General features: G+C 42.6%; 1 protein-coding gene across 1 annotated transcript; it reads right to left on the reverse strand.

Moving 5' to 3' along the window:
* Window positions 1-5,469: 5,469 nt before the first annotated feature.
* Window positions 5,470-13,631, reverse strand: LOC145409907 (uncharacterized). The gene is made up of 9 exons (XM_080280173.1): window positions 13,550-13,631; window positions 12,590-12,714; window positions 12,070-12,186; window positions 11,665-11,900; window positions 11,420-11,548; window positions 10,944-11,102; window positions 9,482-9,828; window positions 5,827-6,047; window positions 5,470-5,526 (listed from the first exon to the last, which is right to left on the reverse strand). The coding sequence occupies exons 1-9, from the start codon at window positions 13,629-13,631 to the stop codon at window positions 5,470-5,472; spliced, it is 1,473 nt and encodes a 490-aa protein (XP_080136299.1).
* Between the last annotated feature and the right edge of the window lie 14,189 nt (window positions 13,632-27,820).

The following is a 27,820-nucleotide window of genomic DNA, read 5'->3' on the forward strand; positions in this document are numbered from 1 at the left end:
ATGCAATAAACCTCAAGCCAATGTCAAGGCCATGTCCATTATCACAACCGCAGCCAGTAGCACCATCACTAACACCACTGGTGTCATCATTACAACCACTGCTACCACCATGACAATGGAGAACGAGCCATCTTATCGCCACCTCTCTTCCACCTCCCCACCACAAACACAGACCTCGTTACCCCACAATCACCCTACACTCTCGCTACACTCCAACGTGCCCGCATTTCACCACCCATCCAAGATACATCTGTCTCATCTTCCCCTACTAAATCATCAAAGTCACAGTCTCCTTCAGACTTCATTCCCACTGAATTTCAGCCATCAGCAGCAGCAGCACCACCACCACCACAACCATCTCCACCACAATCATCTCAACCACAACCATTTCCACCACAACCATCTCCACCATAGCCATCTCAACCACTACCGTCTCCACCACAACCATCTCCACAACAACTATCTCCATCACTACCATCTCCACAACCATCTCCACCACCACGGTAAGCTGAACCTTCATCAACCCAACCATCATCAACACAATCATAACCACCATCTCCCTCCCCACCACAAAGACGAAGGTGGCATGGGCATAGGTGAGATAGTGGTGGGCGGCTAAGAGGTAGTCGTCTGCCTCAGGGTCGTGTGCGCCACACATGTACACAGCCAAGCATTTCCCCAGGTGAAGACCATCAGGGTGGAGCCTGGAGTTCTGGGTCATTTACACCCAGTGCTGGTCCCTTCACTGAAACTCCAGGTTTGAGAGTGGCAGCACCAACAACTCCACTTCAATATTTCCAACTTTTTTTACCAGGGAGTTTCTGACCTACCTGACGGTAGAAACAAACAACTAAACAAAATTCCTGGGGACTGCACTAGGTGCTTGGTATCCCTGCAATGAAGGGGAGATGGCCAGGTTCCTCGGGTTATACTTCCTTATGAGGATTTGTGACCTGCCAACACTATTAGTGGTCCAAGGAAGTACATGATTACTCCATATTTTGGTGGACGATGAGTGGAAAGCACTTTTGGACCATCCTGAAGCACTTTCATGCTTTCCATAGTCTCGTCATTCCCGAGAACAGTCAAGACCGTCTAGTAAGGATTCGCACAGTGATGCAGTATCTCCATCAGAGGTTCATGGAGGTTTACATTCCGTGTGAACATCTTAGCCTAGATGAGGGATCTCTGAGTTGGAAGGGGCGGCTCTTTTTCCGTGTATATAGCCCTATGAAGCCCCCAAAGTATGTCATCAAACTTTACAGCTTGGCTGAGGCAAAGAGTGGCTACATTTGGAATTCTGAGATATACACAGCGGAGAAGAAATTCCCTGAAAACACAGTGTGAGGCTTCATTGAACCTTTGAAGGACAAAGGACATAAATTGTATATGGACAATTATTATAATTCTGTATCACTGTGCGAACGCCTCTTCAGTGGGAAAGTGTATGTGTGTGGCACAGTATGACTTGGAAGGGAAGCACTGAGGGAGCTGCAGGACATCAGAAGTGCTAGATGCTTTCCTGATGATGGAGTGGAAGCTAGGCACAACGGCAATGTGATGGTGTTGCTGTGGAAAGACAAGTGTATTGTAAAGTATGGCGTCCACCTTCCACAGCGACACCACCGTCCTCAAGCTGGTGCATGGGAAGGTCAAGGGTGCAGACAGGAAATTCCATCACATCATCAAGATTGTCACCAAGCCTGTCATGGTGGAGGACTAAAATCGGCATATGGGTGGGGAGGGTCATTTCGATCAGACCATCCAGTACTACTCCACCCAAAGGAGAACAGTCAAGTGGACTAAGAAAATGTCCTTGTATTGTATTCACATGGCCCTTTTCAATGCCTACACCCTCTACAAGAAGAACACCAACAGGCCTATGACTCTCCTAAAATTCCAGGAGCACATATGCCACAAGCTCTTGGCCATCCAGAGGGAGGAGTGGCGTGCATTGGGTCTTGTCCTCCACCATGCCCCTGACCATCCCTCACGACGATGACCACCAGTACTAGCAGCAACCACTCCATCAACTGCAGTCTCTGCTTTACCTGCAACCATCGCTCCACCTCCTGCAGTAGCTGGCCCGTCAGGAGTTACTCGGCCAGTTACTGCCACGACCGCTCCACCTCCATCAGTAGCTGGCCCGTCAGGAGTTATTCGGCCAGCTCCTGCCACTGCACCTCCAGCAGGAGTATGGAGGCAAGGAGATGGAAGAGCACCGCCGTCCATGCACCGCCGATATGTGGACGACAGAGCACGCTTGGACTCAACACTGCACCACACCATGGAAAGAATCCCTGACAGGAAAAGGCTGTGGTGATTGCTGTGCTATTTGCACAAGAGGAGGAAGGACACCAGCTATATGTGTCCTTTTTGTGATGTGCTGCTCTGCACAGGACTATACTTTTGTCAGTAACATACTGATACATTACACACACACACACACACGTTACCGAGCCGGAAGCCTCGGCAGTAGATTTATACCCCAAAATCACATGTAGGATCTCAGAGAGCCAGAGAAGCCAGGGAAGAAGGAAGGAGAAGGAGAGTAACAGCTAGAGAGAGTGGGAACGCGGCAGCCAGCACCAACTGCCCCTGACAATACAATGGGTCATATCAAGCTCAATAACTTTTCCAGTCAAGCAACCGTCTCACAGTAAATCTCCATCAACCCCAATCTTCCTGTTCATCATCTCACCTCACTTACAAAATGAGGAGATAATGAGAAAGCGACAGCCTACCTTGACATTCTCCTACATTGCCAACGTTATTCTCTCTCTTCTCCTGGGTCTCTCCGATCAACCAGACAAGATAATAAGCCTTCCCTCTTTATAATAAAAAGATCAAGGCTACATAATTCTGGCACATGGTGGCCTTTGACACAAGTGTGTAACTGCGTAGGAATAAGTACATTCCCATGACTGACAACAGCAGAGTGCCAGAAACCTGACAACAACACGGTACCACATGACTCACAGTCAAGGTGCTGGTGCAAATGTGGCCAAAGTAGTACTCTTACAGCCTGGAGCAGCAGATGGACAGTGAAGGCTGAGTGGCTCCTGCAGCCCTTTTATAACCACTGGCACCCAGTCTATACCGACCCCTACTCTCACACCACACCAATCAGTGAACACCTTCTTCTCCCCTCTCACGACACCAGTCAGTGCACATCTGTCTCACCAGTCTGTCTCACCGAATTATTACACTGTTCAACAGAATAGGTAATTAAGTTTCTTTTACACCATTTAAAATTTAGGCTGGTAAAGAAATGGTGATCTAAGATATCATCCAAGCACAATTCCTTCAGTAACCGTAATCATACCACAAAACAGTCATTTTCCATAGTAATTCTTAAGTACTGTAAAGAGATCATTTATGTAGCCAGTAGTTTAGAAAGCTTATGTGATAAATGTTTGGCAGTAGGAGATGTGTACAATCAAAGACACAAACATTTTCCTAGTTCCGTCTAAAGAAAATTTACACCTGGCAAAATACAATGATAGCCCTGTCTCTACTAGTGCGGGTTTCAAACGGTTCAATTTTTCTGCTATATATATATTCGTCAAACTTATGGAAGATACTTGTGTCTTTGTCTGTACAAAATAATAGAATAAGTACATACACACATTATTTCTTGCCCAGGAAAGACGGATATAGTCTGCCTGAGAGAAACATTAACATTCAAAATTTTCAAAAACTATGTCAGGCGACCGTTCACTTAGGCTCGTAGTAGGCAATTTTGCCCTGTCAAGAGTCAGTGGGTTATGCACTTTTACCAAACTTTCAGTGATTTTATCTCTGGGTCATTGGCATCAAATATTTTCGTATCAATCATCTTATTTCTGTTTAATACGTTAATAGTCAAACAGATTATACCCCTGTTGCAACTAGTCATCATAATCTGGAAGTGTACACAACAAACCACTGACTTTACTTCAAGTTTTGTAATATATTTACCTACAGACATATTGAGAGGTGAATCCTGACATCCATGAAAACAAACATTAGAGTGAATGACACTTGGAGGATCTGTCAAGTTTTGAGTTAATATCAGTGTATTTATTAATCAACCAATAAATTTGGTACTACTGCGTTGTTACAAATTTGGAAGCTTAAAGTGAAAAAGTGAAGTTTGAATTTAATGCGAAGCTCGTCGACAGTACTAATGAAGTGCGCGGTCAGTGGTGGTGGTGGTGGTGATGGTGGTGTGTGTGTCTTGGGTGTCCATCTGGCCCTGCTCTTTCCACTTGGCCCAGCCACACATCTCTATTACCAGCACCACCACGGCCATTACAAACCCACATCCCCACACCACAAACATGCCCTGAAAATGAGCAGTATTACATGTAATGCCGTAATCCTTTCCTTTATAAACTAACCCAATATTCCATTAGCATCGCTAATGAAGTAAAATCTAACAAACTAGTGTTTTTCCAGGCCATCCAAGAAGTCGGTGGCAGGACCTACCCACAGGTTGCTGAGTGAGAAGACAGAGGTGACGGTGATGATCCTGGGTGGGTTCTTGCAGGTGCTGGAGTTAGGATGTGAGAATTTCACCCATTTATCATACAGGCCAGATTCCACCAATGAATAAGCCCTGTCTTAGAAAATAAAATGGTTAAAACATTATATTCGTCATCCCAGTAAATACCTACCATAGTAATTATTTCTCATGCCTATTTCGACTTCGATGTAGATATCAAGTATTTTCAAGTTCTGTGTAAAAACACACAGGACTATTTTTATCTTTAATATTTTAGCTACTGACAAACTGTTCAGTTCTTACATCTTATTCAGTCTTGGCATAAAAGGGCTGTTCTTTTGGGCCAGCATGGCTAGGCGAGTGGGCAGGTAGCTGCTCCGGGACAGATAAAAATCACAGGTACCTGTCAAAGTATTTAGTGATGATAAAGCGATGGGTCTATTATACTGTTAATTAGAATAAAGTAGTCCTTCTTGTGAAGGCTCTTAATTTGCCATTTGTCTAATGAGAAGCAGTGATTTTCACTTAAAATCCTTTCTAATTACTCATGTCGAATGAAGCCCCTCCCCTCACTGACATGAAATTTAGCACAGATGTGCTACATTTTAAGCACAGACTAAAAAGTTATGGTCATAAATAATCCTAATGAACATGACAGCCACATTATAACCTGTGCGAGAAAAGCTCCGTGGCAATACGAGGTTATAGAGGATGTCCTGGTCAAACACAACATGACTGCCATCCCTTACAATAGTCTCCAGGCTTTGGAGTACTTCGGCATACAATCTGTAAGCCACTCGTTCTGTGCCTATCATTTTCCCCAGCTCGCAGAGTGGACCTGACTTGGCCGTCTGAAATACAGAAGGCTGTCAGTGATCTTCAGCTTTACTGAAAGCTTTTGATTACATAATTAGGTGAAACTTAGGAAACTTAATTGAACTTTACGCAACATATACTAGTTGTGAAGCTGTAGCAGATAACAATTACCCGTCCAGCATCATGTGAAAATAACTGGCAGTCAGGGTTTGGAAGTACATGAACTGTTCAGAACAGGAGCCAACTGTAAGTTAATTGCTTGTTCTGCAAATACTGAAGGACTGAAAAAAAAAAAAATTGCCAATACTTTCCTGTATGGAAGAATAGTCTTCTCTATAGGGCGTGCTTTTATCAATAAAAAAAGTGAGAAGCTCACAGAATACTTTATAAGTGACTAGAAACTATTTCTTGCAGTACTGACTTGGCTAAAAATATCTTGGGTTGCTTTATTCACAACCTAAACAAGGACACTGAACAAAAAATAGTACATGATTTTCAATAAAATTACAAAAACAATTGCATACTTTAAGATAGTGAATGATCAGTGTGTTCTGGACAAGAATTATTCCAACATTAGGGTCGTGAAGAACGTCATCAAGTTTCTGGTATGGTTGGTCGATGTATCTGACCGCCAGGAGGGACATGAGGTTGCCGACATAGCTCTGTGTCAGCACAACCATCATCAGCATCCACACCCCCAGCATCACACGATCCCACCACCACCGACTTTTAGTTCTCTGTATATCTGTTACGACAAAAGAGAACTTAGTAACACAGAATAGAGATCCCAACAGTAGTTGATAGCCTGCCATGTCTAATACTGGGAGCTTTTTTCCTGTAAGTTTACTAAGCACTTGATACAGTGTAACATTTTCAAACTGAGTGGGCATCATAAACCAAAACAGAAAAGTGGCTTTTTTCCATGCCTAGAAGAAATGATCAACTTCGAATATTACCAGTGCATTAACCTAAATGAATTGTGCATAACTTTTCTGATTGTCAGTATGGGTTCCGTCACGGAAGCTCCACTGGCGATCTTCTCACCTACCTTTCAGACTCCTGGTCATCCTCCTTTCGGGACTTTAGCGAAAGTTTTGCCATTGCACTTGACATCTCAAAGGCTTTCGATCGAGTCTGGCATAAATCTTTAATCTCCAAACTGCCCTCTTACGGTTTCTATCCTTCTATTTGTGCCTTCATCTACAGCTTCCTTTCTGGTCGTTCTATAGCCGCTGTTGTAGATAGCCATCGTTCTTCTCGACCTAAAAACAGTGGTGTTCCTCAGGGCTCTGTCCTATCACCAACTCTCTTCCTTTTATTCATCAATGACCTTCTAAGCTGTACATCTAACCCTATCCAATCATACGTTGATGACTCCACCCTTCACCTTTCCATACAGTTCCCGCAACGTCCATCTCCAGTTATTTCAACAAACGAGAGATGAGGCTATGAGACACCTAATGTCTGACTTGGCATGTATCTCTGACCAGGGTAAAAATAATCTGGTTGTTTTTAATGCATGAAAGACTCAGTGTTTACACCTATCAACCCGACAAAATCTTCCACAGGTATACCTACTAATGTTCAATAATATTCATTTTAATCCTGCATCATCCTTGAACATGCTTGGGGTTTCATTTACTCGGGACTTATCTTGGAAAGATCATATTAGGCTACATCTCTTGTAAAATCTGCTTCCAATAGATTAGGTGTTCTAAGCCGACTCCATTCCTTCTTTATCCCTGCACAGTTGTTGACTGTATACAGGGGTTTTATCTGCCCCTGTGTGGAGTACAACTCTCATGTGTGGGGAGGCTCCCCACATACAGCTTTTCTCAATAGGGTGGAGTCAAAGGCTTTTCGTCTCATTAACTCTCCTCCTCTTACTGACTCCCTTCAGCCTGTGTCTCTTCACCGCACTGTTGCATCTTTATCTCTTTTCTATTGTTACATCAATGGTTACTGCTCCTCTGAACTGTCTGCATGCATTCCTCCACCTCTGCGACGGGCACATAGCACCCGTCTAGCAGCAAACTCTCATTCCTTTTCTGTCCAACTCTCTAATGCAAGAGTTAACCGTTACTCCCAGTCCTTAATTTATGCAACAGGTCAACTCTGGAACTGTCTCCCTCTGTCTGTATTTCCTGCTTCCTATGATCTCAGTCTTTCAAACGCAGTGTGTCAATGCATCTCGAAATGATCGGATCTTGAATTTGGCATTCCATAAGTTAATGTCAAATTACTGATAGCTTGAGAAGGCTAAACTACAGCCTATTTAATATGATCTGGGAAGAGACGAGGCTTAAGCTTTTGAAAGCTGGCAGTTGATTGGTTGTCCGAGTGCATTCATTATTAATGACGCATTTTAATTTATGTTTATTAAATGGGTTTCAATAACCGTTTGACAAAAAGATTCAATCAATCAATCATTTCCTGTGGCACCCTCGGGGATGCATAGGGCCTCGATGAACTCACACCACCACATCCTATCTTGTGCTAACTCCTCAAGATCTCCCCAACACTCATCTCCAACTTCCCGTCTCATTGTCCTCACCCACGTCTCTTTTGGCCTTCCTCTACCTCTCCTACCAAGTGCCACCCACCCTGGTGTACCTCGTACTATTCCCTGTCTCCTATACACATGTCCTAGCCACTTCCATCGTGAGAATCTAACATATTCATCGATCGGCTGCACTCCCGTTATTTCTCTAATTCTACTATTTGGTATCCTTTCCCACCACTTAACTCCTAATATTCTTCTAAGTGCTTTATTTTCAAACACCAAGAATTTATTTTCCATAGTCACTGTGCTGTACCAAGACTCGTGTCCATAAATTAAGATACTCCTAACCATTACCTTATAAAGTTTGATTTTTGTATGCACAGAAAAATTGTTATTATTCCAAATATTTTTAAGCATTCCCATTGCCTGATTAGCCTTCTTTAACCTTTCCTCGAATTCAAAGTTCAAAGAACCATCCTTGGCTAAGTAAGTACCTAAATATTTAAACCTATTAACTTGCTTTACAACCATACCTCCAATTACACATTCCTGTGCATTTTCCATATTCATATTGATTATTTCAGTTTTTCCACAATTAATAACCAAACCCACCTTGCGACCTTCACTCACCAAACAGTCCAACACTCTCTGCATCTCTTCTGGCCCATCACAAATCAAAACTATATCATCTGCATAATCTAAATCCAAAAGTTTCCTGTTCTCTCCCCAAAGTATACCTGCACCCAAGTAAAATGTTAAATATAGTTGTTTGCATAGATTAATTTCAAAATGGGACTTTACTAAGGTTATCAGATGGCCTAGATACGTGCGACGTTTTGAATTCTTGGGATAAAACAAAACACGGACAGGTTAACTTTCACAAGTACCTTGATTTCTTTTGTTCAGGCAAATTAGGGTAAATTATGTCATTACTGCGATAGTCTGTAAATTATAACCTGGTAAAACATCAGAATAGCAATGAAATATAAAATATCTCCTGAATTTCAAGGAAAGATAAATTGGGGTGGGGGGGGAGTAGGCCACTCATGGGATGTCCCACTTGACTAAGCAGACGAATATTCAGATTAACGAGATCGTTTTCTTGTCACATCAATTTGCTTTCTACTTTCACATCAGCAGAAAGTTTTGTATATTTTTAGTTTCGAATATCTAGTTACTATTTACTACTGAGCTGCAAAACTAGGTATGGTCTGCAAAATGTTTAAAAGTGACAGTGAAATATAACTTCTTTACCCTTTTCTACCCACCATTTTTCATTGGAATTCCATTGTTCTGCCAGGTTAGATTTTACAAAATGTCGCACTAATGAAATAATTTACCTTAATTTGTCTGAACATTGGGGCTAAAAGTCAAGGTATTCGTGAAACCTTACCTGGACGTGTTTTGTTTTGTCCCGAGGACTAAAAATTTCACACTTATCCAGGCCATTAGATGAACATTGTAAGGCCCCATTTTTAAATTTATCCACGCAAATAACTGTATATAACATTTTATTTGGGCAATCTTTTCATCAAACGGTTACTGAAACCCATATAATAAAAATAATTTAAAACAAGTCGTTAATAATGAATGCATTTGGACAACAAATCAGTTGCCAGCTTTCAAAAGTTTAAGGCTTGTCTCTTCTCAGATTAGATCAAATAGGCTATACTTACCTTCTTGCAGGAGAATGCGCAGGCAGTTAAAGATGTTGGCGTCTACGCTGCCTGGTTCTTGTGTGTGGGCAGGAAAGCAGAAAGGCAGAAGCAGCATCATTGAGCACACAGCCAATAGTGCTATTAACAAAGATGCCCAAACAATTGGAGAAAAAGGTAGTACAAAGCCCCACGAGTTCGCCTCAGGACGACCACGGGCAGCAAGAACATAGTACCCACCAATGAAAATACATGCAGAGTATTCCATCCACTGGTTTCTACTAAAATCCAGTAAAATTGGTCCAGGGGTGAACTCCGCTTGCTGAAATGTATTCTCTAGGTAAATATACCAAAGGAGAATGGAATACCTGCCAGGATATACATTCAAGAAGTCTAATCTGTACCAACCCTTAGTCCTCTCTGTGGTGCCACTTCACAATTCTAACGCCATACCCTCCACATGATTAAGTTATGCAAATACCAAATACCAGATAAACAGTTTTCTATCTACAAAGTTAAGCAGGACAGAGGTAGCTATAATATATATTTTTGAAAATGTTTCTCGGTTAAAATTAGTGGCAGTTTGGTTGAGTAGGCTGGAGTGTTGCTTGAAAATATGTTGTACTGATTTTAAATTAGGAATGGACAAAATAATAAATAAAATTTCACCTACAAAGGTCAGGGAAATTCCCAACAATATTCATAATTTATATATCAATGAGTGTGGCAGTTGCTACCATGATAACCCAGCGAGAGAGCAGTGAGCGACAACTCTTAAGTCTAGACATCTAACAGATGACTGACAGCGAGAACAATAATCTGAAAACAGTTGTATTAATTACCCTGGCTGGATCTAATTGGCAGAAACTGGCACGACTGATTGCGTCCGAACATAAGATCATTTTCTTAAAATAATGGTTGTAGCAGTACTTCGAAGAAGCACTCAGCGAAAGACTGACGTACATTTTGAGTCTGATCCTTTTTCTACAATATTCTTTCACTCATTTTAGGAAAGACTAGTCAATAAGTTTATAAGAATGAATCGATGTAGTAAATCACCTCACGTGTGATGAGTCCCAGCATGCCAGACCAAGTCCCATCACTCTTCTGCAGGCCTCAGCTTTTGTCAGGGGCTCTTAAGTATGTGTACCTGTCAGAGAGTCTTGAATGCAGTTACAACAATTTTGACTTACCATTAGATCCTCGTTGCATACTGTCGTTCAAAAGAACTATGGGTCATACTGTAAGTGGCTTTGAAGATTATCAGAACATCTCCTTTGCGATTCTTCTGAACACTTTATCATCATGCAGCCTTGTATATTATTGATGCAAACTATTTCCATACAATATTAATAAAAATAACACAGGAGAATGCTAAAGTGTGATATCCATATAATTCAGTAATTAAGTAGTGCTATGAAGACTTTTACGACATCCAAGAAAACAGCTGTGTATATAAGAATGTGTGCAATCAATAGCTCACGTAAAGTTCATAGCCGTGGACAGTACTTCCATGATATACCCGGCTGCACCCGTAAAACTAAGCCGTTTGCTGCCAGGTATCGTTGGGTCGTCTATCATGACCGCCGACTGCGAAGGAAACTCCTCGGCTGTCACCATCACATGGGGTCGGTGGGGGAACCTGCAGCAGGAGGTTGAGGCCTGATGCGGCCATGGACCACCCTTACAAAAACCGGGCATGTGTTCCAAAAACTAAGCACTACCTAATCAAACAGTTGCAGTGAAAAGGTCAGTGGCTTTTCATCCTGTATTCTAGCGTTCAAATTATGTAAGATATATTATGGATGCAATGTTGTCCATTATACCAGCTGACTGCATCCACAGTCACGTCACGTGAAAAATGATAAACTCTACTATATTTTTGACGAAGACATTATGATAGAAGCATTCACAGATTATTTTAAGGATCGTCGAGAGTTACAGACAACAAGAACTTACTGTAAAAATTTCTTGAGAAAAAGATTTGGTGGGTAGACTAGACTTAGATTTTGGACAGTGGTCCACGATGCTACCTGTAATGGCCGAGTTTCTGGATCAGTGAAGGGTAGCCATGAGAGCATTCTGGTCCTGTTGACAAGAAAATGAAAAGATAAGAAAATAAATATATATGAATATAGCCAATATATCAAAGTAAAGGATATCACCTCAACTAAGTGTTCTTATCCACAGAAAATTTTTACTACCTAAGGACTGGCGAAGCATCGTCAACAACGGCGAGTAGAGCACTGGTGCGTGATAGAGTCTTGTGAAGGTGGTGGAGGGTGTGGAGACGATGGAGAGGGAGGCGAGTGAAGGCGAGCAGCCTCGTTGTGTGCACCGACAGGAGATGGTTCTTGAAGGAGAACTCAGCGAAGGCGGAGAGGAAGGTTGGGTCCTCGCTCACTACCACCACCGTCACCCACCACGACACATCAAGAAGCTACTGGCAAAATAGTTATCAACAAACCGTTTGAGTTTTAAGCTATAGGTCTGCTTTTAATCTGTTTTTGCTATTACACACACACACACACACACACACACACACACACATGTCCTTAGTCTGCCTCCCAAAGTTATTTTATCAGCCTTTACATGCTGTAGCCACTTACCCGTCGAGCAGTGGCGATAGCCTGGGAGAGGTTTTCACGGGTCATGTTGGCGTTTTGTTCATTACTTGTCACCCCAAACACTCCAACTCCCCACGGAGCTTGTAAGTCTGTCAGATCCTGAAAATGAATACATGGTGATGATCTGTACCCATTTAACGTTTCTGACTCAAGTCAAAGTAAAACGTGTAATGAATGCATTTTGAATTTGGTTAATATTCTTTGGAGAGGACATTTTTGCAAGTTCCTGTCCTTGAAAACATCTTCCACAACAACTGACTTTATGTTACCTAGAGCTTTCCAGTTCCATATCAGCACTTACATAGGTCTGCCACATTCACCTGCCAGGCTGAGTTTAAATTCAGTCTGTTCTTAGGATCTGTACCAGAGAATATGAGAAGTTGTGTATCTGTTACATATCTCAGCAACAAATCTTATTTTTACTGTACTGTATATTCCAATCTAACTTCCTTATTCCATTTTAGGAATGCCCAAGTTTTGCTTTATGCTAGCACTGACGCACTTGCATCACAGAGAACGCCCATGGAGAGTCGTCTGTCACCAGCATGATGGAGGAGCGGGAGCACTGCTCTGTGTCCAACATGACATCAAGTGCTCGGCGACTGTCCAGCGATCCTCGAGTTTTATCTGACAAATACAAAGATGAATTTACAGTAAGTAAATAGGTAAGGCACTCAGTAGGAAAAACCAGTACCTGTGTATGATTGGTATTATTAACTAATCTTGAACCTCAGAAGGGTTGTCAAATGATATAATTGTTAGATTTTAGCCAGAGGGTGAACCCCCCTACCTAGGACCAATGGGCCATATAGCTCTGGAAGGCAATGAAAGAAACGGCTACATCCTTCACCAGCAATACGGTACAGTGGTGCAGACTCGAACTGCCAACCCTATGGTCGTGAAGCCGCAGCGCTACAACTGGGCTATTCTCGCCCCAATAACGTATTCATGCCCCAAGAAGAATACACCAACACGCGCCAATTTCCCAGAAAATATTAAGGAATATATATTTGCAATATGTTGAATGATTTATACTGGTATATTCACAACACGTAGCATTCTCTTTTATCCACTGAAATGTGGTGCAACAGAATTTTGAATCAATAACACCCATTAAAATTTGTCCAGGTTCAGGTATGTATTTAATGTTTGATTAGGCAGTAGATTACAGGTATGGAAAAAAACAAACGTTACAAAATGGTATTTCCTGAAACGATGCACTTCTTTTACATTAAAATTTTCCTCATCCTTCATTTTTCTCACAGCTGAAGAACATTTTTGTAATGGAATTGAAACCAAGAAGAGCAGGTTTATCTATAACAGATGACAGTAAATAATCTGAAATAATTACATACGATCCAAATATGACTAGTGTTTTGATGATACACATTGAGGTAAGCTAAGACAACAATAAAATGATTAATATCGTCGATTACCTTGATTACAACTAGGGTCAACTTGCCTGAGGTATGAGGCAGGCGGGCGTGTACCAGAAGGCACGTAACTCCCAGACTAAGCCACAATGTCCCTGCAGCAGCCGCCATCACACCACCATAAGTTTCTAGCGAAGAATTACTGTGTATAAACAGTGTTTTATGTTTTGCACAGTTACTGCTTGTTAAGGATCTGCATTCTTTGGACAATGTAAGACAGAGAAAAGTATCAACAAGACACCCATGGTGTACTAAGCATTGAACTGTTGTACAGCCATTTAAACAAGTGGGGTACAAAACTCAGAAACTTACCATAATATTTACTATTTATTTTAACAAGTATTTATGTAGACAGGATGCACAGAAAGTGCAGATTTCATTAGCTGAAAATTATTCATTTCTTTTTTTTCCTTCGGTGACTGGGTACGAGTCTTAATCAGAAATGTACACCACTGAGTTTTCAAATGTGACCCCAGTTTTGCGGTTTTATGTGGAACATCTGCTTCCTCAAGACAAGAAGATTCATTTTTACTTAGGCTAATCTTAAAAGAATGTGTGGAATAATCTGGCTATTGTTTTCTCAGCAGTGTGACTGGGAAACAGTGATTTGGGAGCATTTGAAGATTAGAAGACTCTATACGAAATCAATTTGGGGAAACCAATCTATCTGGGAGAATGTATTTGACAAGCGTATCTATTTCATACTAAGGCACTTCTCCCTTCGTGTAAGGTAATGTAAATGGTAAGAAGTGAGGGAAGAAGGTGGTGTGATGTTACAGCTGAAATAAAGTCACATTGCAGTCTCTTTAGTATTTATTTTTATCAGTTTATAAAAACTTAAAGGTAAGTTTAAAGCGTGCCATGTCAAAATTAACATCGAAATTACGAATCAGGCAAACCAAAATGAGGTATACTATTAGACGTCCATGGCTTCCTTAACTAACCATGTCATATTTGGACGCGTCCTTGCAAGAAATAAAAAAATGTAGGTTTCCATGAATGTAAACAAGCTGATTAAAAGATGAAGCAATATGTGACAAACACCTTAAAATACTGGTACATAAATGCAACAGCAATTTTTCCAAAGAATGATCAGCTGTAATTATCCTAATTCACAAGATAACAGTCTAATCTTGTTAAAGTCTATTAAACTGTCTGGGCACACTTTTTCTTGGTGATTCTATTTACATTCAGATCAACTGAATGACAAATTAGCCCTTTATTAACAGGAGCTAAAGTTATTGTAGTTTACATTTTGATACCGTTCCCTTGTCTTCTACTTTAATGTTCCTACATTGGATACATAGTATTTCTCCAAAGGATAATGATAACTACGTTTTCTACCCAGCACTGCTTTCTTCCATCATGAGGTCCACGTTTGGGTAAAAGCCTGTCTGATTCTGTTCACTGGGGTATTTCATATTTTTAGCAGTTTCCAAAGCTAAATATGCATAGGAATAATATTTCTACGAAAACGCTCTTTAGTCCGACACTGTATGAAGCTCAGCAGTAATTTAGATCAGGATACACAATACATCCACAGTTTTACTGAAACTCTAAATGTACTACTCTGCGATTCTTATCAAATATGCTTAATCCATCAGTGTGGAATCCTAGACGATGACAGGTTTTGATCCGGTTATGAATGACTTTGCATTGTTCTTCTTTTGTAGTTCTGCCTGAGCGCTGCCTGTTTTCAACGTGTCCCTCCTGCTTCCATCGATTAAGCCACCTGCAGACAGTGGTGACGCTACACCCGGTTACCCTAGCTATGGCACGAGCTGACAGGCCCCCCACCCACATCCAGATAAAGCTGCTGCGTTCTGTCAGGGAGGTTGATCGGCATGACCGGTGTGCTTCCACGTTCTGAAAATTATTCGACAAAATATGGAACCTTACTGCATCGATGACCATATATATTCTTTAAAAGGGCGACAAGAATACTGTTAAAATGGCTTTCACAAAAAATTCTGTGTTACCATTGAGGGACATCTATAATTCCACTTTAAACAATTCATCGTGTTTGCTGCATTATGCCAGATACCGCAATTTTAGTCTCAACAGGGTGGGGTGGGGGAGGGAAGGTATGTGATGCTGAATATACACCTAAAACTGTTTTATATATCACAAAATCATAGACTTATTCCAAGCAACAGCTAATACATGATTTCATTAGAGTTCCAGTTAACTGTATAATAGCATGTAGGAACTCCTGTATTGAATTTCAGAGGGCAGTTTGGTAGCAAATATAAGTTTCACTCTCCCCTACGAAAATGCATAATCTCATTATGTAGAAGGCATATGCGTATTGCACTGTGCTATAAAATGCTCAGTCAAAATACTGTACTTGAGTTTTTTTTTTTTTTTTTCAACAACACCTTCCTTTAACACCACAATCTAAGTTTCTGCAAAATAACTGAGGCAAGCAGTGAAAAATTCGAGTTTCCTTCAGCAGTACCTCTTGTGTATGAAGTTTTTCACTATGTATACGAGCCAATCGGGGGTTTCGTATCGTAACTTCTCCAGTATGGCACGTTTTCCCCAGTTATCGACAGTGGAATATAAATGGACTTCCTGTCTGTTCTGTTTAATGATCCGCAGCTAATGAACTGCTATGACGACTAGTTTGCATTTATTATGGAACTAGAAATTAATTGTCAGTGTCTAAGTTTACCAAACGGCAGTTATCTCTTGGAATTGGAAAATACAACTGTGAATCATTCATCCGATTATGATCATAGAAGATCTCATTTGGAAAAGTAAGCTACACAGTAATGTAAATGCGGCAGAGATTATTCACACCGACCTACTGCTTATGGTTACTCAACACTGTGCCACATGACTCACCATGAGGGTGTGGTGGTGCAGGTGAGACTGGAATGGAACTAACAGCGTGAAGCAGCAGCTGAGCACTGAGTGGAGACTGGTCTTCTCCGACCCTTTATGGCCAGTGAACATCTCCCCCTCCCCTATCACCTCACCAGCCAGTTAATACCTCCCCCTCCCTTCTCATCACGCCAGTCACTGAACGTCTTCCCCTTCCCTCTCAACAGTTCTGCTAGTGCACATTTATTTCACCAATCTATTTCATGAAATTAATTTCTACAGCTGAAACGGTAATAGATTTTTTTTTTTTTTCTGCAGTAGCCCATACCTTAACCCGCCCCGTCCCGGCAACTTTTCGACCACTGGTACCCCCCAATCCCGGGCAATTTTCGACCTTTTTTTTTTTTGCTTAAACTTTCGCTTTTGGTCAGAAACAATGGCCGGTGGCAAAGAAAGTGGTCCCTGGGGTCCCTAATTGGCTTAACCAGGTATGCGATGGTCCCACCTGGCCCCGTGTTCTCCCTATGCGGTGTGAGCATCAAACGTTTTCTATGTTATTATAAGTTTGGGAAACCAATGAAAGTAAGTAGAAATGAATTTATTACAAACATAAAAACATGTGATAAAAGAGTATATTGGATTTTATACAAAAATAGAGCAGAAATAACCATTGTACCATCGTGAGAAACGAGCAAAATCGGCCAACTTGGTCACGATGAATCGCTAACATTCTAAAATCATGATACATATAATTTTTTTTACTTACATAATACTTCTATAATAACATTATACCATTTTACATTATATTGAACTGTTTTTACGTATTCACAGTCCTTTTGATAACATTTAGCGTAATGCTAGCGCTAATTTACGTAGTGAGTGAACTCGCTGTGACTGATGTTTCAACTCTTATTGTGCTTTTTCTACTAACATAATACCTTTCTAATATTATTATACACTTTTCAACTTTATAGAACTGTTTTGAGATTATTTCAGGCCTTACGTAAATATATAGCGTAATAATAGCGCATAGTAACACACACGGTGAAGTCGCTATGACAACTAATTCAACTTACAACCTATTTTTTTACTTATGTAATTATTCTACACTAACATTGCACATGTAAACACTTGATATAATTGATATTACATCATTTCTGAACGTAAGATGGAACTTAGCGTCATATTTGCGCGTACTTACACAGGGAGTGTTATCGCGATATCATTTGTTTCATCTTACACAAGTAATCAACTTATAAAATACCTTACTACTAACATTACAACATCATCCACCGTATATAATTCCTATCACATACTTACTGACCAGAATGTGGGTGTAATCGTGACATCAATTATGACAACTTACAGTAATGTTCAACTTATACGTTTTATTCATGCTAACATTACACCCGTTTCCACTTTATTTCCTTGCTATCACATATTTACTGACCAGATTTACACAGTGGGTGTAGTTTTGATAACAATTCTTTCCAGTTACACTAATTCTCATCTTATACATTACTTTTCTGAAAAAATAACACCCGTTTCAACTTTATATTTGACTTAGCACCTACTGACTGGCCTTACCATTATCATGAGCGTCATTTCGCCTTCCCACACAGTTTCAGAAGTGTACGAGATTATGATATTCCTTGAAACAAGGCTGAAGGCACAACGCAACATTGCACTCGACACACTCGTATCTTGTGTCTTTTCTCTGCGTTGATGGTCTGACTGTCAGTGCTTACATACATGGCAGCGACGCTGGGGTTTACGTACGGTTTGGTTCGGAAGGGATTGCGCTGGGATAGTGGCGGGCTGCAAGACGTAGGGGAGTCTGAGCAGCACGGGGGCGCGGGGGCAGGTGTGGGGGTCTTTCCTGGGCATGCTTGGCGATTATTTCACGTGCCAGCTCCCTCACAAACCCCCTCAAAGGTCTCGGATACTCCGGTGGTCATTGCGTGCAGGTAGTGGGCGTTCAGGACCGTGATGTCGAGCAAGTGGAAAAAGAGTTTCTTGTACCACTTCATCGTTGTCCTGGCACAGTCAACACTTGAAATCATCGAGTCTGACTGATCAACTTGCCTCATGTTCAGATTATAGGCAAGTACAGACTCTGGTTTCCATACGTTGCGCCTCCTCTCGCTACGGTGATCCACGGAGTCTGTGCGGTGCATCGGGGGCTGTGAACAGTTGATAGGAGGCAAACTTCCCTGTTGTGGTTCCACAGGGTTGCAAGGATGTTATTGGCCTGGAAGAAAACCACCTCATTCTTGTCAAGTTTCCTCCTATCTTGACCATATGGCGACGGTTTCTCTTGACTGTACCACAGACTCCGGTGTCGTGTTGGTGGAGGAACCTAGCGAGAAGAGGGCTAGTGTACCAGTTGTCCAGGTACAAAACATGACCACGATGAAGGTACTCTTCTATCATTGTCTTCACCACGGCCCCAGAGAGTCCTATACTCCGATCTTCTATTATATCTGTCTGTGCGCCCGTGTACAAGACTATGTCTTGCACATAACCAGTCTTACAGTCACACATAACAAAGATCTTGAACCCGAAACGGTGTCTCTTGCTGGGAATATACTGCCTAAAGGAAATATTGCCTCTCCACAACACAAGACTCTCGTCTATGACGAGGTCTCTGTAGGGATAAAATGAGGAGCGGAACATTTCCCGTAAATGATCAAATACCAGCCTAATTCTCCTCATTTTATCGGTGTTATTTGCATTGGCTGGATCATCTGCATCAAAAAGTGGAGGCGGCCGAGAATAAACTGAAATCTATTACGACCCATCACCTTTCCCCCCAAAGGTGTTAGGATGATTGGGTCCGTTGTCCAATAGGCAGGAATTTGATTTTTCTTCACCACACCCATCAAGATTACCAGGGCCAAAAATAGGAACATCTCTGATATAGTCACGGGAAAGTCATACTGTTCTGCATGCTTGCTTGTGGTTCCTAGGCGTTCACTTTCAAGGCGCTGGGATTGTGAAAATATATTCGTCTGTTCTACTATGCGCCCAACAAACGCCTCATCAAAAAACAAATTGAAAAAATCTAAACGTGACGACCCAGCATTTACACCTGGAGCCGTGCAACCTGACCGCCACTCCTCAGTGAACTGGTGAATGATGGGAGTAAAATTACTCCCATCCTCCCAGTTCCACGTGACACCACCGTCTCCAGCCACGTCACCATCGTCCCCTTCGTCAGGGTGGGGAGGTGTGGGTGGGGGGGGTGGTTGGGGAGGTGGAGAGCGGCGCCTCTCATCACTCGCACTTCTCTTCCCTCTCCCTTTTCCTTTACCCTTTCCCTTCCCTTTCTTTCCTTTCCCCACATCCTGGGGCTGTGGGGAGGAAGTTTGGGCATATTCAGGGGCAGAAAGAAGTGCTGGGAGTGACTCAACCTCCTCTCCCTAGGCCTACAAGCACCACGTGCTCGTGCTGCCTCCTCCCACCAATGGCCCCTTCACCCCGCACTACCCCCACACCACTCTCACTTTCACCCCGCTGCCACCACAACACTTTCCCTTTCTCCCAGCAATCCCACCACACCACTTGCTACTTCCCCAGACAAAGTACTTGAACCATACCTTAGGTGTCGTCTCGCCCCACCTTCTGATCCACGTGGTGATATTTTTTCCTTTCCCAACCACTCGGCGATATCACGTCCTAGCCCTCCGTCATCCTCATCGTCCTCATCCTCGTCCTGATCAGAATCGTGATGGAGAGATAGCTGTGCACGTGGTTGGGGAGCAGCCTGGCCTTCCCTTGCCTTACGGTATGTCACATACCGCGTTTTTCGGGGCGAAGGGACCTCCTCATCACTGCTACTTGTTTCTTCCTCTGGCTGGACGTAATCGCGATCCACCACATCATCATCGAGTGGAGAATCACTGTCTCCAGTGAAGGCTTCCAGGACGGATGCAATTTGCTCATCTGAGAGACCTTTCCGCACCATGTCTGACCTGGGTCACTGCTGGCAGGTGAGTGACCGAGACAAGGGCGAGCGCGGGTCACGCGGGGTCTAGGACGCTGCCCACCTGGCGGCAGGTAGGGGAGGCTTGGGTACCCGGGCGAAACGAAAATCTCCCGCGAATTTTGAAATTTGTGGAAATTATGAACCTTGCAATTGCAGGACGTTGAAGTACGTCCTCGGGACTGGCTGTGACAAAACATGAGGACGTGGAAGTACGTCCTCGGGACGGCGCGGGTTAAAATAATCATTCTCCGAGGTAATTCTTCAAGTAGCGAAAATTGTGTTCAGTTAATATTTGTAGTCATAACTTTAACAAATTCGTAAAGCCATCATATATGCAGCCAATGGTTTCGAAAGCTTTTTTGATAAATGTTTGTCGTTAGAAGATAGGTAAAAAATAATTTAAAAAGCATATAAAATAATTTTTCTTTTCCTAACATTGAAAAACCTTGGAAACAACGGAAAGTGATCCCGATACGGTTAAGAAATTCACCTTCACTAGTAACAGAAAATTTTGTTCGGCAGAGAAATAAAGGTCATGCACCTTTACAAAACTTCAATTATTTTATCTTTGATTTACTGGCATGAAATGCTCTCATATCTATCATGTAATTTCTCTTTTATTATTTAATGGTCAGACAGATCATACTCTATTTGCAACTAGCCATCATATTTCAAAAATTTGTTAAGACACTTGATACGGGGGGATGCAGCCATTCATGAAAAAAAAAAAAAAAAAAAAAATCACCGTGAATGACACTGCAAGGATTTGGCATTCGTATTAAAGTTACTGTGTATTTGCCAATTAAGTATTATATTTGTGACTTGTGCATTGTTATAAATTTGAAGGCTTAAAGTGATGTATGAATTTCATATGAAGCTTGTGGTCAGCATTGGTGATGTGTGTGGTCAGAGGTGGTGGTGGTGGTGTGTGTGTCTTCGGTGTCCACTTGGCCACGCACTCCCCACTTGGCCCCATTACACATCTGCTCCACCACCAGCACCACAACGGCCACTTAGAGTCCAATTTCCAACACCACGAACATGCCCTGAAAATGAGTAACATGACATATAATGCCGTAATCCTTCCCTTTATCAACTATCCCACAATATTCCATTAACATCAACAAACTAAATCCTACCTAGGGAATAAGTGATATGTTTTATGAAAATGTAAATTTATAAGTAAGATTAAATTAAATTAAATATTTAACACAAAGTCTCCTAACGCATAGGGAAGTTAAGAAGTAAAATCCAGCAAACTAAGGCTTTTCAAGGCCATTCAAGAAAGCCTTGGCAGGACCTACCCACAGGTTGCTGAGTGAGAAGGCAGAGGTGACGGTGATGATCCTGGGTAGTTTCTAATTGAAGGTGCTGGAGACTGAGATGTAAGAATTTCATCCATTTATTATATATGCCAGATTCCATCAGTGTATAAGCCTTATCGAGGAAAATAAAACTGTCCTAAGTATTACGTTCGACACATCAGTAAGTATATGCGATAATAATAATTCCTCGGTCCTTTTCAATCGTGATGTAATTATGAAGTATTTTCACTTTCTTATGTGTAACACCAAACACACATGATCACTGTTTTCTACATTATTTAGTTACTGACAAACAGGTCTGTACTTACTCTGATTTAACCTTGGCATAAAGGGGCTGTTCTTCTGAACCAGCATGCCTAGGCGAGTGGTGGGTAGCTGCTCCGGGACATGTAAAAATCACAAGTATCCGTCAAAATATTTACTGATGATATAGTGACGGGATTATTATAATGTTAATTAGAATAAGGGAGTCATTACTGAAAAGAATTACAAGATGCCATTTATCAAACGCCGGGGCAGTGATTGATATTTATAATGCTTTCTAATTAACCAAGCCAAATAAGCCCCTCTCCCCACTGACATGAGATTTAGTGTAGATATGCTACATTTTATAGTACAGATTTCTAGACAAGTATGGCAATAAATAATTCCACTGAACATGACAACCACATTATAACTTCTGTTGGAAAAGCTTAGTGGCAGCATTGATTATAAATGATGTCCATATCAAACACGACATGACTGCCATCCCGCACAATGGTCTCCAGGCTTTGGGGCAATTCAGCAAACGATACGTCAGCCACTCGTTCTGTGGCCATCAGGTTCCTCAGCTCGCAGAGTGGACCCGACGTGGCCGTCCGAAATGCAGAAGGTTGTTAGTAATCCTCAACTGTACTGAAAGCTTTCGATTACATAATGAGGTGAAAAGTAGGGAAATATAATTGATTCCTTGGCACATAGTAGTTGTGAATTTTTACCAGATAATTATTTGCAAGGCATACCTTGAAGATAACTGGTGCATCCCCCATCCCGGTTTCTCCTGTGGCAGACTTCCAAGTCAATGTTTCTGCTTGCCCTGACATGTCCGAGGAACCTGACGTCCCTCCCGTGCATGGCAAGCGTCGCCATGACTCCTAGGAGTGCTCAGAGACTGGGGTCCTCTCACCAAAGGTTTCTGCAGTGGAGCCCACTACTCGGGATCCTATTCGGGATTCTCAGGGGTCTGGGAGAATGCAGGCTGAGGATGGTATTTCGCTGATGGCCCGGCCACCACCAGACAATGGTGCTGCCTAGGTCGTTGATGCACCTTATCTGCTGTATGAGGTCTTGTCCTCTCAGGATCCAAGTACTGTGGGGTGCACTAATGATCGTGCTCCATCTTGTGGTGGAGCAGCTTGCGGTCCCCCTGCCAAGCCATCTCTTGCTCCACCACAGAAAAAGACCATTGTACAACCCTCCTTTTCTTCCTCCAAATTGTTTTCAGACGGTGGGCACAACGTGCAGCATAACAGTGCAAGGTAGTCCTGTTCTAAGGGCCATTCTAAGCATCAAACAAAATCTGATCGCTTGCTGAGGGCAGAGTTATCTCGCCCCTTATCCTAATTCTTCCTTCACTATGGGTACTATCATTCAGTGGAATTGCCGGGGGTTGTGTGCTACTTGGGAGGAACTGCGTCAGCTTATTGCCCAATATTCACCAGTATGAATCTGCATCTAGGAGACCATGGTTGGTGAATCTGCTCCTTCAGGTCCTCATGGTTACCATGTGTTTCATTCCGATCCTCTTCCAGGCCAAGGACATCATGGGGGTACTGCTATACTCCGCCGATGTGAGGTCCCATTCACTAACCTGAGTCCTAACACTTCTCTGCAGGGTGAGGCTCTCCAGATTTTCCTTCGCCATCGATTTATGGTGTGAGGCTTTATCTCCCTCCCCGTATTTCTGTTCAGATGGTACATCTTGTTCGCCTTGTTTTTGACCTTCCATCTCACTTTCTTTTACTGGGTGATCTGAATGGTCGTCACCCACTGTGGGGTGATAGTCTGATCAACCCTAGAGGTGCTATGCTGACTTCTTTGGTAGAGGATGAGTTGGTTCTGTTGAATTCAGGTGAGATGACGTACTTCCACAGTCAGACTGGAGTTTTCATGGCCATTGATTTGTCTCTAAGTGCAGCTACTGTTGTCTCAGATTTTAGCTGGGGTGTGGTGCCAGATTTGCATGCCAGTGACCAATTCTCTATTCTTTTAACTTCTGCTGAGTGTGAGCCACAATGTCGTTTTCCTTGCTGGCAGATGGATAAGGCAAACTAGCCCCTCTTCGGGGAGTTTTGTGCCACTGACCACACTGTGGGCTATTTTGGTAGTACTGAGCAGGCAGTGCTGTATATAACTAATGGAATGCGCTTGGCAGCTCTTTCATCTATTTCCAACACTTCTGGTTGGTTTCCTGAACGTCCGGTTCCCTGGTGGACCCCTGAATGCACCTCTGCAGTTAGAGCTAAGCGTGTCACCTTCTCTCACCTTCGCCGCCATCGTGGGGACTCTCAGTGTTTGGTGGCCTTTCGGACAGCCCGAGCTCAGGCATGGAGGGTATTGAAAGAGGCCAGGTGTGCGTCATGGAAGACTTATGATTCCTCGCTCAACTCATGGACTTACCCCACCCAGCTGTGGAACTGGGTGAGGAAAATTTCTGGGAAATTTACTGTCCCCTCTCCTCCTAGTTTATCAGGTGCAGATGGGACTGTAAGTGATCCCTTTGTTATTGCTGAACTCTTTGTTTGTCATTTTGCTGGTGTCTCTAAAATAAAGACACTGCATCGACTTCGGCACCCCACAGTTGATGCTTGGAATCTTGTGGTCTCAGTTTCACCTCTTTTGGGGATGAATCTTATGATGTCCTCTTTGTATCTGTGCTTCAAGCGGCTTCGTCACAGTGTCATGATTCGTCTCCAGCCTCCGATGTATTTCCATATGCCTTTTTGCATATGTCTGACGAATCCCTTTCCTTTTTATTGGTGCTATATAATTGAATTTGGTATGCTAGTTAGTTTCCATCTTCTTGCAGTGTTGCCGTGATTATCCCCATCCCTAAGCCCGGAAAGGATCATGTGAGGCGACAAATTATCGTGTCAAGGTGTTGGAGATGATGGTAAATGGACAGCTCATGTGGTGTTTAGAGAGGGGTAATTACTTATCACCAGTCCTGTATGGCTTTCCTTAAATGCGATCTACCTTTAATGCCCTACTGTCCTTGGAATCCTCATTCACTCATGCTTTCACCACTTCACGGTCTTCTTCAGTCTAGAGAAAGCACGCGACACTACCTGGCATCATGATATATTACTTTCTCATTATGGGTTTGGTCTTCATGGCCATTTGCCTGTTTTTTTCGGGCAGTTTTTATCTGACTGCTTTTTAAGGGTGCGGGTTGGGGGGGTGCTTTTTGATGCCCGTCCTCCTAAAGATAGAGTGCCGCAGGGGAATATCCTTAGTGTCATGCTCTTCTCTGTGGCTATCAACGTTATTATCAGTGTACTCTCTGATTGGGTCCGTGGCTCTTTGTATATTGATGACCTGTCAGTCTCTGTATCTGCCTCTTGGATGTCTTTAGTTGAGAGGAAGTTGCAGCTGACACTTAATAGGATTTTTAAGTGGGCTGAGACTCGTCATTTCCGTGTTTCTTTTGAGAAGACTGTGGCTATACATTACTGTCGTCGTTCATCCGGACCCAGACCTGAATCTTTATGGTCGCAGAATCTCGTGTGTGGAAGAGACTGGGTTTCTGGACCTTATCTTTGATAGATGAATGACCTGGATTCCTCATTTCCAATATATTTAGTCGGCCTGTATTAAGGCCATGTGTCTTCTGAGGGTTCTTGCTCATACCTCTTGGAATGCTGACCATCAGACCCTCATTCTCAAGCACAGATCTCTTATTTTTTCTAGACCTGAATGTGGGTGAGGTTTACTCTTCCACTACAGTGGCCTGTCTCCATGTGTTTGGATTCTAGCACCATGCTGGTGTTCATCTGGCGACTGGAGCTTTTAGGTTGTCCCCAATTTCGAGTTTGTTGGTGAATGCTGACGACCTTCCCTTGGGCTTGCACTGCCAGTCGTTAATGTTAAGGTGTTGGTATCGGGTTCACCGCTTCCTGGATTCAGTGTCCTGTGCTATCGTCTCCCAGCATTCCCTTTCTTCTCTTTAGGTCGGTTGCCCGAGTTTCCCGAAGACTCTCATGTGTCACTTTGCTTTTAGAACATTCCTCCACCCATGAGGGCTCCATCCCTGTCTATACAGATGCCTCTAAGTCTGATGCTGGAGTAGGCTTTAGTGTTGTCTTCCCTTCCTTCTATTGGAGCGGTAGTCTTCCTAGTATTGTTTCTGTTTTTACAGCAGAAATATCTGCTATTTTACTAGCTCTTCAAATCATTTTTACTCTCCCTCAATCCTCTTTTATTGTTTTTAGCGACCCCTCTAATGCTCTTTCTGCTTTGGAATCTTTTACTTCCTCTCATCCATTGGTTTTATTTATTATGGAGTGGCTTTATCTCCTCGGCCGTTGTGGCCATTAGGTGGGATTTCGTTGGCACCCAACCCACGTGGGAGTCTCAGGGAATGAGCTGGCTGATATGCTGGCTAAGACAGCGGCAGCTCGGCCTGCCCCTGCCTTGGCATCACCGCCTCCTCAGCTTAATTCTGCGTGTGATTTTCGCCCAGACCTTGACGGTCTGGTTCGCCGTTCTTTGCAGGAAAGTTGGGATGTTGTAGGGGCCAACAAGCTGTGTACGATCTGTGCAAAAGTGGGCTCCTTCAGTTACCGGAGGTTGTTTCGCCGGTGGGAGATGGTCTATTGCTGTCTTTACATTGACCACTACTGTTTCTCTAATTCCTAATTGATGGAGGGGGGAGTCCCCCTCCTATCTGTGGGGATTGTCTTGTCTCCTTAGCTGTCTGGCACTTCCTGGTGGAGTGCCCCAGTCTTGGGCATTTACACCGCCGATACTTCTCTGGCCACCAGCTGGAAGATGGCGTGTATTGTCTTTCGTCGGTGCTTGCTAAGGATGCCTGTTTTATGGGAGAGGGCATCCACTCATTTGTGGAGAAGGCCAGGCTGCTTTGCAAGATCTAGTGTTTTTTAAATCTCTTTATTCGATTTTCCCCATTTATATTTCTTGTTTGCTTTCCTTCCTTTTTAGTGTTTTGTTTTAGCCTATGCTGTGTTTAGTTACCGTTTGTATCCGGCGGCATATGATCCCGGCCGTTGCACCGTCAGTTATGTTCTTGTCAATCAGTCATCGACAACTGCAAGTAAAGTGTTGGTACGTGTCTTAGGAAGGTGGTGGAGGGTGTGGAGGCGATAGAGAGAGGCTAGTGAAGGCGAGCAACCTCATTTTGTGCACCGACAGGAAGTGGTTCTTGAAGGAGGACTCAGCAAAGGCAGAGAGGAAGGTTGGGTCCTTGCTCACTACCACCATCGTCACCCACCACGACACCCCACGAAGCTAATGGCACAGAAAGTAAACAACAAACCGCTTCAGTTTTAAGCTCATTACTCTAAATAGGTATGCTTTTAATCTGTATTTGCAATACACACACACACACACACACACAGACACACACACACACACACAATTGTCCTTAGTCTACCTCCCAAAGGTATTATAACAGCCTTGATAATTATGCTGTAACTACTTGTAGTGCCATAATTTTAAGTATTAGTATAAGCTAGTATTGTAAGTGTAATCTTAGGCATTATTATAAATATAGTCTGTACAGTTCATTTAAACGTTAAATCTTATATTTAAGTCTAGTCTTAGTTGATATTCATAATATGAACATGATTCTGATATTGATAGTATCAAGTATTAATTTTTTATGATTGTTATACATATGGATCAGCGCTGGCCAACAAAGACGTGTAACCGCGAAATTTTAGTAGGGATTAAAAATAGCGAATGTCTTCCTTTATATTCTAATCAAGAGATTTACCTGCCGAGGTTAATAGATTTCACCTTTTGTACTACGCAGTGGTGAATTGAAAATGTCTGAAGTAAGAATATTGAAGATAGTCGTTTGTGAAGCGCGAAATTCATGTTACTGATATGTGTTTACAGTCAAGTAGGCATATAACTCGACGCGGGTAATAAAACTGTTTGGT

The sequence above is a fragment of the Coenobita brevimanus genome, chromosome 83, assembly GCF_032717465.1.
Source record: "Coenobita brevimanus isolate Jiangsu-jjx chromosome 83, ASM3271746v2, whole genome shotgun sequence".
Taxonomy (NCBI): Eukaryota; Metazoa; Arthropoda; class Malacostraca; order Decapoda; family Coenobitidae; genus Coenobita; species Coenobita brevimanus.

What these genes read in the sequence shown, in the direction of transcription:
- LOC145409907 (XM_080280173.1), bottom strand. Translation starts at nt 13,631, where the DNA reads ATGGCGGCTGCTGCAGGGACATTGTGGCTTAGTCTGGGAGTTACGTGC. An exon ending in GATGCTTCGCCAGTCCTTAG is followed by an intron (nt 11,549 to 11,664) that starts GTAGTAAAAATT and finishes TCTTGTCAACAG; the next exon opens with GACCAGAATGCTCTCATGGC. An exon ending in TTTCTCAAGAAATTTTTACA is followed by an intron (nt 11,103 to 11,419) that starts GTAAGTTCTTGT and finishes CTCCTGCTGCAG; the next exon opens with GTTCCCCCACCGACCCCATG.